Source organism: Sparus aurata, chromosome 18 (genome assembly GCF_900880675.1).
Source record: "Sparus aurata chromosome 18, fSpaAur1.1, whole genome shotgun sequence".
In the NCBI taxonomy this organism is placed as follows: Eukaryota; Metazoa; Chordata; class Actinopteri; order Spariformes; family Sparidae; genus Sparus; species Sparus aurata.
Window position 1 is genome coordinate 4,894,628 of NC_044204.1, and position 12,380 is coordinate 4,907,007.

The 12,380-nt window shown below is 43.6% G+C and overlaps 1 protein-coding gene and 1 non-coding gene across 5 annotated transcripts in view; one reads left to right on the forward strand and one right to left on the reverse strand.

The window, feature by feature from the left end:
- Positions 1–600: 600 nt before the first annotated feature.
- Positions 601–672, reverse strand: trnaw-cca (transfer RNA tryptophan (anticodon CCA)). The gene has a single exon. It is a non-coding gene; the product is annotated as a tRNA-Trp (tRNA).
- Positions 673–11,176: 10,504 nt separating this feature from the next.
- Positions 11,177–12,380, forward strand: part of glra1 (glycine receptor, alpha 1) — a 114,101-nt gene continuing 112,897 nt past the window's right edge. For all 4 annotated transcript variants that reach the window (XM_030396987.1, XM_030396988.1, XM_030396990.1 and 1 more), the window contains exon 1: positions 11,177–11,300. In XM_030396987.1, coding sequence (XP_030252847.1) covers positions 11,230–11,300 — 71 coding nt within the window. In that variant the 5' untranslated portion in view covers positions 11,177–11,229. The remainder of the gene's footprint in view (positions 11,301–12,380) is intronic.

Below are 12,380 nucleotides of genomic sequence, written 5' to 3' on the forward strand. Positions count from 1 at the left end.
ATTTCCACTTGGTTTGTTTGAGTTGAAGTTGATGAGTGTTTCTCTCCCTTCTAGAGACCATTATGTTTTTGACCAACCATTCTACTGAAGCTGGAGCTGCTGTACCTTAAAGAGGACATTCTCAGCATTTCAATGATATGAACTCAGTGAGCAGATTTGACCTTGTGGGAACTTAACTTAGCAGTTCTAAAAACTGCACTCTTCAACAACAGAGGAACGCTTTCTTTAGTTCACAGTGTTGCTGAGGGTTATGTTAGGTAGGAATTTAACGTCAAAGGGGACGTAACATATTAAGTTTCTATGTACCTAGTGAGGCAGTAATTATTCTCAGTGTGCATTTCTTGTCAGATTAACAAAGAACTGACCCTGACATGATTTGAACACATAAACTTCTGATCTGGAGTCAGACGTGCTACCGTTGGGCCACATAGACGGTTTCTATCAAGTGGTCCAAGTATCTCCTGACAAACCAAACATTTATGGTAGTGAGGGCTAAATAGAAAAAATAAAAGCAGCCATACTTAGGTTTGGGGAACCAGTCTACATGTTTCATTTTGTCTGTGAGAGGACAATATCACTCACAAACTCTTCCCAAAGGTTTGACCCTGACGTGATTTGAACACGCAACCTTCTGATCTGGAGTCAGACGCGCTACCGTTGCGCCACAGAGTCCAGAAAAAGGATTTGAAACTGGCCAATCAATCATACAGAGACACTGATTTAGCTGAAAAACGTTCAAATATGTTGGTATGGCCAAAGTCAAGAAGGAATGTGACACATTTTTGCCAACCTTTCAAGTAGTTGCTCCAACTATGAGAATTTTCCCAATCAGAAACTGAGGGGAAAATAGAAGTATACTTGTGAGATAATATCTAATAGTGCAGGTCTAGTTTGACAACTCCTAGCTCCCAGGACTGCCAGGTGAAACACATCCCACAGAAGTAGCTACAAATGATGATAAGTATTTGTTTCTGTTGCCATGAATATGTTAATTAACAGCTTTTAATCATACCTTTAATGTATATCTATCTATCTATCTATCTATTTATCTATCTATCTATCTATTTTGCTTAAGTCTTTCAAATGGTACATCATCATTATTGCAAAATCTGCAAAGTTAATCAGAGGCAGATAATAATAATTATCGCTATAATTAAGAAGTCCATTCTTTTGCTCACATTACACTCAGATGATGCACGATGGTTATAAATCCAGCGAGTATCCAGCTATTTGTTTTAATTTTTGTTCAAAGTATGATAAAGACAACTTTGCTAATCAGCTCTGTTTGGTGCTACAGATGAATAAAAGGACTGCCACGTTCAACGATCATCCACATAAACTGTCAGTTGAAAAGACCGCGGCCATACAGAGCTCAGATGGTAAAATCTTAAAAACTAAGTTCCTTTAAGTTTTTTTTGCTTTTGATTCTGATAACTTTGAGGATCCTGATAGCAGATGTAAGTCTAATTTAATTATCAAGATGATAAAGTATTTTTTCCTGAGTCTGCTTCTTGTTTGATCCCAGTTTGTATCTTGTCATGTGATCTTGTAAAGCACAGCGTGAGCTCTGCTATTTATTCTGGAAGTTAAGCAGCTGAATGCTGAATTGGCTCATCACTCAATTTCAATCCTCACAACCGAAGGAGCTCCAGGTTGGTCCTGTGAGGAGCAGGTAGCAGAAAGCGGGTAGCTGCAGGTTATTCTGGCTGTCTGACATTTCAACCGACCGTGGAGAGAAGCAGCCGGCCGTCTCAAGGACAGCAGGACTGACGCACAAGCGAGAGAGGAACACTAGCAGGGGCCGAGGGACGGAAAGATAAAGACAAGGAGGTCGCTTTGGTGATGGAGATAGAGGGGGGGGGGGGGGGGGGGGGGGGGGCGAGAGAGGTAGACTGAGAGTGAAGAGAGAGAGTACAGCAGTACAATTCATCAGTCTGGCTAAATTAAGCAGATTGCCCAATGTGGTCCCCTGTGTGAATATGAAGAAATGTGCCTCTTAATGTGATTGCCAGTGGCGGCCACGCCATAACTCAAGGTTGAGGTTGGATGATGCGAGTGTGCGTGTGTGTGTGAGGGGATTATACGAGGACATTTACAATGTGATGATGCCAGGAGAGCATCAAGGAGAGCCGAAGCTCAGGCCAGTCAGCAGCTTCACCTTGTCAGATGCAGGCGAGCGAGCCAAGCTAACAGCTAGGAGCACTGAAACAACATGTCCTCATACATTAACCACTGAATGGGTTGATTGTGACTCCAACAGCACAAACTACCATATATCGGTGGCCCAGAGTATCAGCGACAGGCTTAAAAACCTCATCACCAGAATATATGTTGGCAATTGTTCTGCACATTTCTTTGAGTTCAACTGCTTGTGTTCTGGCCAGGTTCAGGCAGAAATACCACTTGGTAAGGGTAAAGAAAACATCATGTTTTGGTTTAACTGTTCAGTTCAACCCAATCACCATTTATGCAAATGACAGATGTGTCCGTGGTTGACATTTGTACCAAACATGACATTTCCTTTCACGATAAACACTTATTTTCTGACTTTTGGAAAATCATCTCTTCCACATCAGGATGGTGATGACACACTTACCACAAGGCTGCCAAACAGTTGACTGCAGTTCTGAGTCTGTTAGGAGATTCACAGCGGTTTTTGTGGCAATCAAAACCGGTATTCTAAACCAAACCAAGATGTTTTCCCCACCCTAATCAATGGAATTTTGTACCTAAACCTAAGCAGAGCGTAATCACAATGTTGTGACGAGACAGCAATAGATCAGACCTAAAGTATTAACATACAGAAACGTTCATTTGGCTCCAGCTCAACAAACAGCTGGAAAATTTCCCACCATCTATTTAAAAATATCTGGTGGTCCCTCACTTGGCAGCCATCTTGCCCAGCTGTAATGCCACCACCCACTTGATACAGCTAGCATACATGTAACATGACATAATACATGGAAGAAATGTTGATGAGAAATGTATGACACATAAAAATTTGAACATCTTGGTTGTGCAGAAACATTAAATACCAACAGCATTTTGAGGTGACTGGTCTGGGCCTCTGGACTTTTGTTGTCATGTGGCTAACATTTTGAAACAGCCACACAGTTTGTTGTGTTTAGGAAAAGACCATGCTTTGGGTTAAAATATGAACATCAAGTTACATTACATAAGTTGAAACAAGTCAATGTTGACTTTTGTTTACAGGAGAGACATGAACAGCAGTCTGCTGGTTGAAAGTCGGGTTTTGTTTGACTGACCATTCTTCCCCAACCTCCTCCCTTTGTGCACTTTGTAGCTCTTTATACAACGTCACCTGACTTCCTCTGTTGCTCTTATCATAGTTACTATGATATTGAGTATAAAAAGTTTAATGAATTGTTCTCGTCCCCCCTATGTAATTCTGTCTTATGAGCTGCAGTCATCTGTCTGTTGTGTATGCGTTTTCCTTTAATGAAATTCCATAACTCCTGGAGCCTGGGTTGAGGTACAGAATAAATATCAGCCGAGAAAAATGTTCGATGAACCTGAAACTTGAGCAGTAAACACAGAGTTGTGGAGGGATATGATCCATTTGGGACAACCTGCAGGTGCACAGGTAATACCGCAAGTCTGCAGCTCCGTATCAAAGTCTGAGGTCTCCCTGTGACGTCTGTGGCCTCTGTTGCTGCGTTCACGCCATCTGTACCTGCAGGATTCTGACTGTGCAATGATATTATAGGGTTGTAATGTGCCAAACACCACAGTCTACCAGACAGTAAGAACAGTTTTCCACTGAAAAATACAGCAGAGAAGTCCTTTGAAGAATGTAAATGGTGTGTAATTTACACCCGTGATTGTCCTATTGTGACATCCACCATACTTAAACACAAAGTACATTCTGAATTTAAGGTCAAGCAGACTTTTGACGGATATAACGACAAAGAGATGATGCTACTACAAAAGGGTTTGTCCAAAGCGACTTCACACATACATACACTGATGGCGGTGGCTGCCATGCAAGGTGCCGATGAGCACATCAGGAGCAGTTTGGGGCCCAAGGTCATTTTGACATGCAGACCAGGAGACTCGAACTCGTGACCTTCCCCTAACAAGACGCTGGCTCTACCCCAGCAACAGGGACACACTGAACAGCTGATTAGACAGACTCATTAAAATGACACTTGGTGTATATTAATGAGATATTCTTTCTCATAAATCAAATAATATCTCAGTTCTATGGCAGTGAGAGTGAAAATGAGAGCAGCAAACTAGAGAGAGAGAGAAAGGTGCTGTCCTGGATGTGTTGCTGTAGAGCGAGACCAGTTTCCTGTTGTATCGTCCTCATGCTGTAGTTACTTCTTCTCTGAGTGTCGGATCCATTTCAGATATCTTCCACTCTTCCTGTTACAGCACTGCCTCCTATAGCAGCCATCGATTATCTGCTCTGATATGAAAAATGCTCAAGTTCAGGCCTTTCCTCAAGTCTTCCTCTGAAGACTGTGAGAGTGGACATGATGACCTTTAGTAATAGATAAATGTTAGTAAGACTCTGCTTTCATTAGGAAACTGGAGCTATTGATCCGCCGTGCAGGCTGAACATAGGCTCGAAGCGTCTGTTCGCCTTCAAGCAGCAAAGCCAACTGTTAAACAGAGGTAGCAAATGATACTGAACGCAAAGAGGAAGTGAACACATACAGTACAGTTATTCTTTGGTGCGGCTACTCTCAGACTCTTCAGTCACTCAGTTGACCAGAACAGCTGCTGGACTGAGGGTCAACCACACCGCTCGACTGCGACCTGTCATTGTATCAAGAGACTTCACACAGACCAGAGGTAGTCAGCCTGCGTCCAAATGCTATTTAATCTGTTTGGTTCAAATAATGTTGTATTGCTGCAAGTGCAAACCCACCAATGATGACACCCATTGGTTTGTGGACTACAGTCTTGAAGTTGAGTGAGCCATTATGGACATTTCGGGAGCCAGAAATGACCATATTTAGACAAGGGCAGAGTTGTGGAGGATATCCTTAATGAATCTGACTGGGAACCCAAGGACACACCATGGTATCAACTTGACAATCATAAAGTAGCCATGCCCTAAAGCATACCCTGACTAAAGTCTATTATATGGGACCATAATTTACTAAATGAACATCATGGTGTGTTGAAGAAACTTGAAACTAGCGCTTAAGACCATAAACTCATTAGGAAACTGTTAGCTAAGCTAATTAATAAAGTGAGAATTAGTAATGTTCTCATAAGCTTACATACAGTCAGAGCTGTTCTTTAAACTAGTGGAGTTGCCCCCTGCCGGCTATGAGAGTTTAGCAAGTTTAAGGCACTTCTACATGCACAGACAATGACCTCTTATCTGATCTGATTGATCTGATTTCTCTGATCACGTGACACATTATAATCAATACATTTGAACTCAGACAAGTACAGTAAATATAAGGCGTGCGTCGGTGGAACCAATTTCTGTTCCAGGAGAGCTGCCCAGTGAGAACACGACACCCCCACCGAGCATCAATAAGGAATCACATTAAGAACAATCACAGGCAGATGGCATCCTGCATCCACAGTCTGAGCAGCGCAATCAACTAATCGATGGAATCCATTTACAGAAATACAGCCAGTGTGCTAATTTAGAAAAGTTGGTAAAAAGTTAGTCAGCAAAACGTTTTGAGTTTTGTACTGAAGTCGAATTAAATCGAAAAGTTGATTGTGTCCGATGACATCACACTTTTACCTGAGATGTCATAAATAATACAAAACAATGATTGAAGAATATTTGCATACAATTAACACAGAGGGGCAGTTGCAGAGGGGAATTCTAAACCTTTTCATTAACCAATCAAAGTAAGAATTGTCCCATTTGAACAATAAAGCCAGATTCATTTACAGCTGTGTTCTCAACGTGAATAGGTAGTGATGAGTGTTTGTCCACTTACCAAAGATGGCAAACTTTTAAAGAACTGAACATAGATACGAATCTTCAACACAGGGAGTAGATCAAATGTGCGCCAAATGTGTGACAAAAGATGTCCGACAGAAGAGGAATGCAAATGTACCATAACTTCTGCACATGTCACACAGCTGTCCCGATCATATTTGTTGTTCCCTGTAAACACCAGACTCAACTGTAATATTTGGAAGTGTGTAACTAGATTAATAAATCAGATTAACTCACCATTGTCTTCTGGTTTCACACTGGACACAATCAGCTGTCTTCTGCTTGTTTGACCCACCATCCATCCCTGACCTCCTCCGTATACAGACTGTGTCACCGGTTGCTTTCCTGATCGTAAACAGTCTGGATATAATATTAAACCATTGCCAACACTATAAAAAGCAGAGCAGTTGTAATGAACTGCATTTATCCTCTATCCAGTCAAAAACTGTTGGTCTGAAAATGCTGTTGGATGGCACTGAACGAACAGCCTGTGACTGAACTGTCATTAGTTTGCAATGGTAAAAATGAAAATTGAAAATACGTCAAACTCTATTTCACTGGAAGCATTCAGGCAAAACCACAGTTGTTCAGGAAGGAGAGCGTGCTTCACTCTGTCTGTCGTGATTTTCTCCATCAGAGATTTGTACCCAGATCCTTCCAGTCTCACAGCTGCTGGTCTGAGCTGTCCCACCCTCCTGCACGTGCACCACCTTCTGCAGCGGTGGGTCAGACGGGCCGGTCAACCCACTCCAAACAACGACCCAAGCCAATTACAGCCTGCTGCGACTATAAATAACCACCACAGCACTTAACTGTGCATTTACATAAAGAGCTATAATGGCTGTGTAATGGTTTAAATATTCATCATGCTTCCTTTGCATTCCACTTTCCGATTCCCACTTTCCACTGAATTATAAAAAGGAAATTGTCCTGTCGGAAACCTCCTGTTTCTGTTGGGGTGACAAACGAAGGAAACTTTGTAATGATAATAATGATATAGACATATCTGCTGTAGCTAACACTTCCACTGCACATTTAGAAAGAAAATCTTTTTAATGAAATGTACGTTTTTTTTTTGGTCAAATTATGAATTGTTTTCCTTACACAAGGATCTGAGGGTCGAGGATATTGTATGCTGTACAGATTGTAAAGGCCCTTGAGGCAAATGTGTGATTTGTAGTATTACAAATAAAATGACTTGGCTTGAGTCACATGAGATATTTCCATTATCCCATTATTTACCCAGAGGTCTGAGTCTGAGGTAGAAGCTTTCTTCCCTAATAAAGACATCATCTCCATATTCAGCCGCTCCCCCCCTCTGTCTTTCTGTGTGTGTGTGTGTGTGTGTGTGTGTGTGTGTGTGTGTGTGTGTGTGTGTGTGTGTGTGTACTTTTAGTTCCAGTAGCACTCAGCCTTGTGATCCCCTCAGTGCCTGCAGGCATTAGAATCAGAGTCACGTTCCAGCGGACACTTCGGACAAAACGGTCCCGAGGAGGCTGTGTGTTTGTGTGTGTGTGTGTGTGTGTGTGTGTGTGTGTGTGTGTGTGTGTGTGTGTGCAGAAATAGAAAGTGCTAGTGTAATATCACAGAAGACATTATTAGAATATCAGAGCTCTGTACCTCTCTGTCAGTGAACACACACTGTAAGTAGGCAGATTATACATCGCGAGGGATTCATCCTCTGGGGAGCAGGAATGTGGACAAATGGAATTATACAAGGATTTAATCTCTCAAGATCAAGAGATCTCCACAGGGATTTAGTTTTATGACGGCTGACCCTCTACACCAGTGGGAAGATTTTGAGCTGACAAAAACACCAGATTAGGATTCATCCGCTGGGAACCATGCAGTCTAAGTCGATGGTGGCAGTCTGACCACCAGTCATTGAGTGAGTTTTTCTAGACCAGTACTTTCTAGGATTGATGGCTCAACAGGTAACAGAAGCAAAAAAATCCCATCCATATTCAGAATTGAGCATGCTAATTATTAGCCATAATGTTGGAACCATCCAAGACAGATTTACCACGAGCTCTGAGACTGTGAGGCGATGAGAACGTGCTCCTACAGAAGACACAGGTCTGTATGATATAAACCACAACAGCGACGTCTTTGAACGGTGAAGCTCATTCTAACCATGGAAACGTTTACCGCAACCACAAAAAGTCATGTTGGCTAGCGAGTCACTGCCACCACGATTGCATTGTATGAAGCTTTAGCGTTAGTTCATGCAGGACACGGAAGTCCCTCGCCCCGGCTGTGATCAGCTGACAGCCTCCCAATCGAATCTTAATTACCAATCAGTCGCACACAAATTGCAGCTATTCTCACCACGAGGCGGTCCATTTAAAAGTGGCTCCCTCCTCACTCATAACCGCTCTGGCTCAAAAGCTGCCACACACTGCTGCTGCCGGAAAGCTTGCCGCCAACACCCCTTCAGCGTGGTCGAGTCCTGTCAGAGCTCAAGGTTAAAAAACAGCATTTAAACAGTTTAAGTATTGTCTTCCTTATGGCTCAGTCTTGTACACCCTGGGGGGGTTTTCTGCACTGCGCTCCCTGTTTCAGCTTAGCATGCTGCTTGGTCAATTCAAGGAGCATCTTAAGAGCAGAGCCGTCAGCTCCAAACGTCACCGTGTTCCATTTGTTGCAATAAATGTTTAAACCTATGACGAGAGCGTCCCTGACTGAATTGCGTTTATCAAGGAGAAACCACGATTTCTCTGTCTGACGTGCTGCATTTTTTGGAGATGATGAGGAAAAACAAAGGTTGTGAAAATCGCGACAAATCAGGCCATGGATTGGTGTTTGTGAGGAGAGGAATGACTCACAGTGATTAATGGGCTGAGTAGTCGTTTTAAAGTAATCATGTACACAGTCTCGCCTTTCCAATTCTCTTTTGCTCCGAATCAAATGTTTTCTGATCACAATTTCATCTGGAGGTTTACTGGTTTGGTTCCAGGCTTATAACTCTTTATGTTAGGATTTTCACTTCACTTCCAGGAGGAGAGCTGTTCAAAAATGTGACTGTGACTGTTGAGCTCTACTGTTCAGCTGTTCAGTAGTGGAGTAAACACCGACACAAGTTAAGACAGATCCTCAGAAGAATATGCATTATACATTGAAAATGACCGCACAATGTCTGTTTTCATTTAATACAGTAATCAGATCTCTGACAGTGTTAATAAACATAAAAGACTGAGAGAAGGAAGCTCTGAATTATGTAAACTAAATGACTTCAAGGTTAATATAAAAAACGAGTTATTATTAATGTAGGGACGATTATGCACCAGTGCGACATCATTTATAGATTAAGCTAATATGCATTGCACATCCTTAAATATGCCTTTAAAGTGCGTTTAACAAAAGGAAAATGTAATAAATACAGCTCAAAAACAGCACAAAACTTAAAAAGAATCATGTTAAAAGGAGATGACATGAACAAAGCACAAAAAGGGAAAATTAAATCCAAAAAAAAAAAAAAAAATTGTGTTGTCTTTTGTCTTTTAATTTTATGTTGCTAGACTCAGGGGAGTTTATCAGAGAAACTGTACAATAAAGTTCACTAATTTTCAGTCATTTAATTTCTCTTTTCAGTTTATTTTAATCTCATTTAAGCACTTTAATTCATTTTAAATTCCCGCTTTATTGTGTGTATTGAGAGGTAAAGCACTCCTCCTCACCTCTCAGATCATAGCTGGTTCTCTGCTGAGCTCCATCAGATCCCTCTTCAATAATCTCCTCTGTAACATTCATCTAAACTCATCAATAACTTCTTATCACACTGATTTTCCTCCTCAGGGGATCTGTGAGGGGCAGAACTCGTGTCCGGCTAGTGACACCTCCGCCGGCCAATCAGAGACGGGCTCGGGGACCGCGCCGACCAATGAGAGCGCCCTGTAGGAGTGTCTGAGCACGAGGAGCGTTTTGTGGAGTTTGCTAAATGACTGCAGCAAGAAAATCCAGTGTGGGTCGGAGCGCACCGAGGCTGGCTCTGCTGTCTACACTGTACCTCCGCGCGTGTGTGTGTGTCAGTGTGCGTGTGTGTGCGCCGGGCTCCCCTGCCATGGAAGAGGGTCCACGTCGGTCCGATACGCAGCTGTCTCCGGTGTTGTAACACTCTCACAGCTCCTGAGGGGATTGGGGCGTTTTTGTGATTTTTTGTGTTTTTTTTTTGTTTTTGTTTTTTTATTTCCTGTCCTAACGGAACCGCTGTCCGGATGGGAGCGGATGCGGAGCGCAGCAGCAGCGGCCGCCGGTGCGTCTCCAACTTGACCACCACCAGACAATGGGAGTAGCTGAGCCGTGCTGCCTCAGCGCCAAGTACTACTACTACTACTACTCGCCCCTGGGAGACAAGTACGAGAGGAAGCAGCAGCAGCAGCAGCAGCAGGAGGTGAAGAAGAAGGAGAGGGAGAAGAAGAAAAGGAGGCAGTCTCGTTCTACCTGCAGACCTCCTTCTCTCAGCAGCAGCAGCAGCAGCAGCAGCAGCGCCGGGACTCCCGCAACAGCCGATACGCACGGATCCAGAGCGACGCGCCGGCTCCCGCCTGTGGGATGCATGTGAGAGAAACCTTGCAGATGTGAGAGAGAAGAACTTCTACGTGTGGGTCTATTATTCCGTGAGTGGAATTAGGGGGATATAACGCACAGTTGGTCCGCGCTCTGGAAACGCAGCCTCCCGCCAGCCACCATAGCTTCTTTTTTTCTCCACCACTGAAGGAATATGTCTTATTTTTTCCCCTTCAAACACTATGGATCGCACAGACTGGACTTAAAAATAATTGGGTTTGTCAATTAAAGAGAAGCGTGTGAGCGGCCAGCCCCCCCACCCCCTTCCTCCTCCTCCTCCTCCCCCCTGTCTGTCCCCTCAGGAGCCTGAACCTTGGACGAGCTTCCTACTCCTCGCAGCCTCTCCGCCTGCCGCTGTCCGCGGTCCTGAACGCAGTGTCGGGGTGGATTTTAGTGGATCTCCCCGGCTCCACCGGAGGCGCAGAGAGCAGACACAAGCATGATTTCACGGCCGGTGAGGTCATGAGCATCCCCCGGCTCAGCACCGGCTACCCCGGGATCTGAGACCCAGAAAGCAGCGGGACATTTTCGGCTCACCTTGGAGGTCATAAACCGTCCCCACAAACCCCCCTCCCCTCTCCTCCTCTTCCTCCTCCTTTTCCACCACTAAAGGATTTTTTTTTTTTTTTTTCATCATCCTCTCAAGAGTGTGACCCTCCCCCCCTCCCCTCTCCCTCTCCCTTCAGCAACACCTCCACCCCCCCCTCTCCCCTCCAAACAAAATGAGACTGGCCAAAATGTGCCGACTAAACGCGCTGGGGATCTATTTGTGGGAAACGGTAGTGTTTATCAGGTAAGCAGAGGCATGAAATGGACTTCATGAGTGGAAATAATGATGTGTGTGAAAGATAACATGGACATTTGCATTTTTATTGCTTTGGGACGTGCGTGAAAATGAGAGAGTCCTCCAGGAGGCGAGTTCTTGTGAAAGTTGCCTTTGGGGTTGTGCGTTTGTCGCCCATGTGCACGTCAGCCTGCACATACCAGTGGTGAGTTGAATTAAGTCGCATTGGGATCCAGGCAGGATTGTGCGTGGGGAGGGGCGCACAGCGACCACTAGTGGGGGGGTTTGTGAGCTGCTCCTCCAGAGTGTCAACAGGCATGTGGAGAGGAAACTCTCCGGGCACCACATGTGTAGTCATTGAGATGATGCTCTGATTTATGACTGGTAGTAGTTATTAAATGCAGAAACACACTGATGAGGCCTGTGTGGGTCGTGTCAGTCAGCATGAGGAGGCAAGATGAGGTTTTTGTCCACTTGAAGGAGAATCTTCCTCCAAAACAGTGAAAACGTGCATTTATTTCCTGGAAAAAAAATCAGGCGTGAGGGCTGGGTTGTAATTTCTTCTTCCTTACAAGAATCCATTATTTGACTTGAAGCTACCCATCATGCGACTGCTGCTGAACTGGTTGCACATCACGTTGAATCTGAAAAAAACACCACAGAAAAAGAAAACCATGTGTTTGTTTTTCTGATTTTTTTTTTTTGAACATGTCATAGTGAACCCACTTACATCACAGTGGGGTCCAAAACTCTGAGACCACACTAAAGATCTCTGATAATTTAACTTTCATCTTTAAAAAAATCAGTTCAAGTTTAAGGATTCAGAAAGTAAAAATGAAAGTGTCAAGCAAAGAGGAGCTTTATAAGCATTATATCCCGGCTATCAAGGTTTTCTAACGGGGCAATCTTGGATTTCTAAAGCACGATCCGGCAGGCTCAAGATGACTAAAAATCACAAGATGTGTACATCAAGTTTAGTTTCCTGAGAGATAAAAGTAACAACTTCATCATAGAAACGGAATTTGCTAACAAATGAACGTTTTCTGTGCGACTCTTTCATCGTAAAGCAGTCAGAATGCAGCTTTTTTC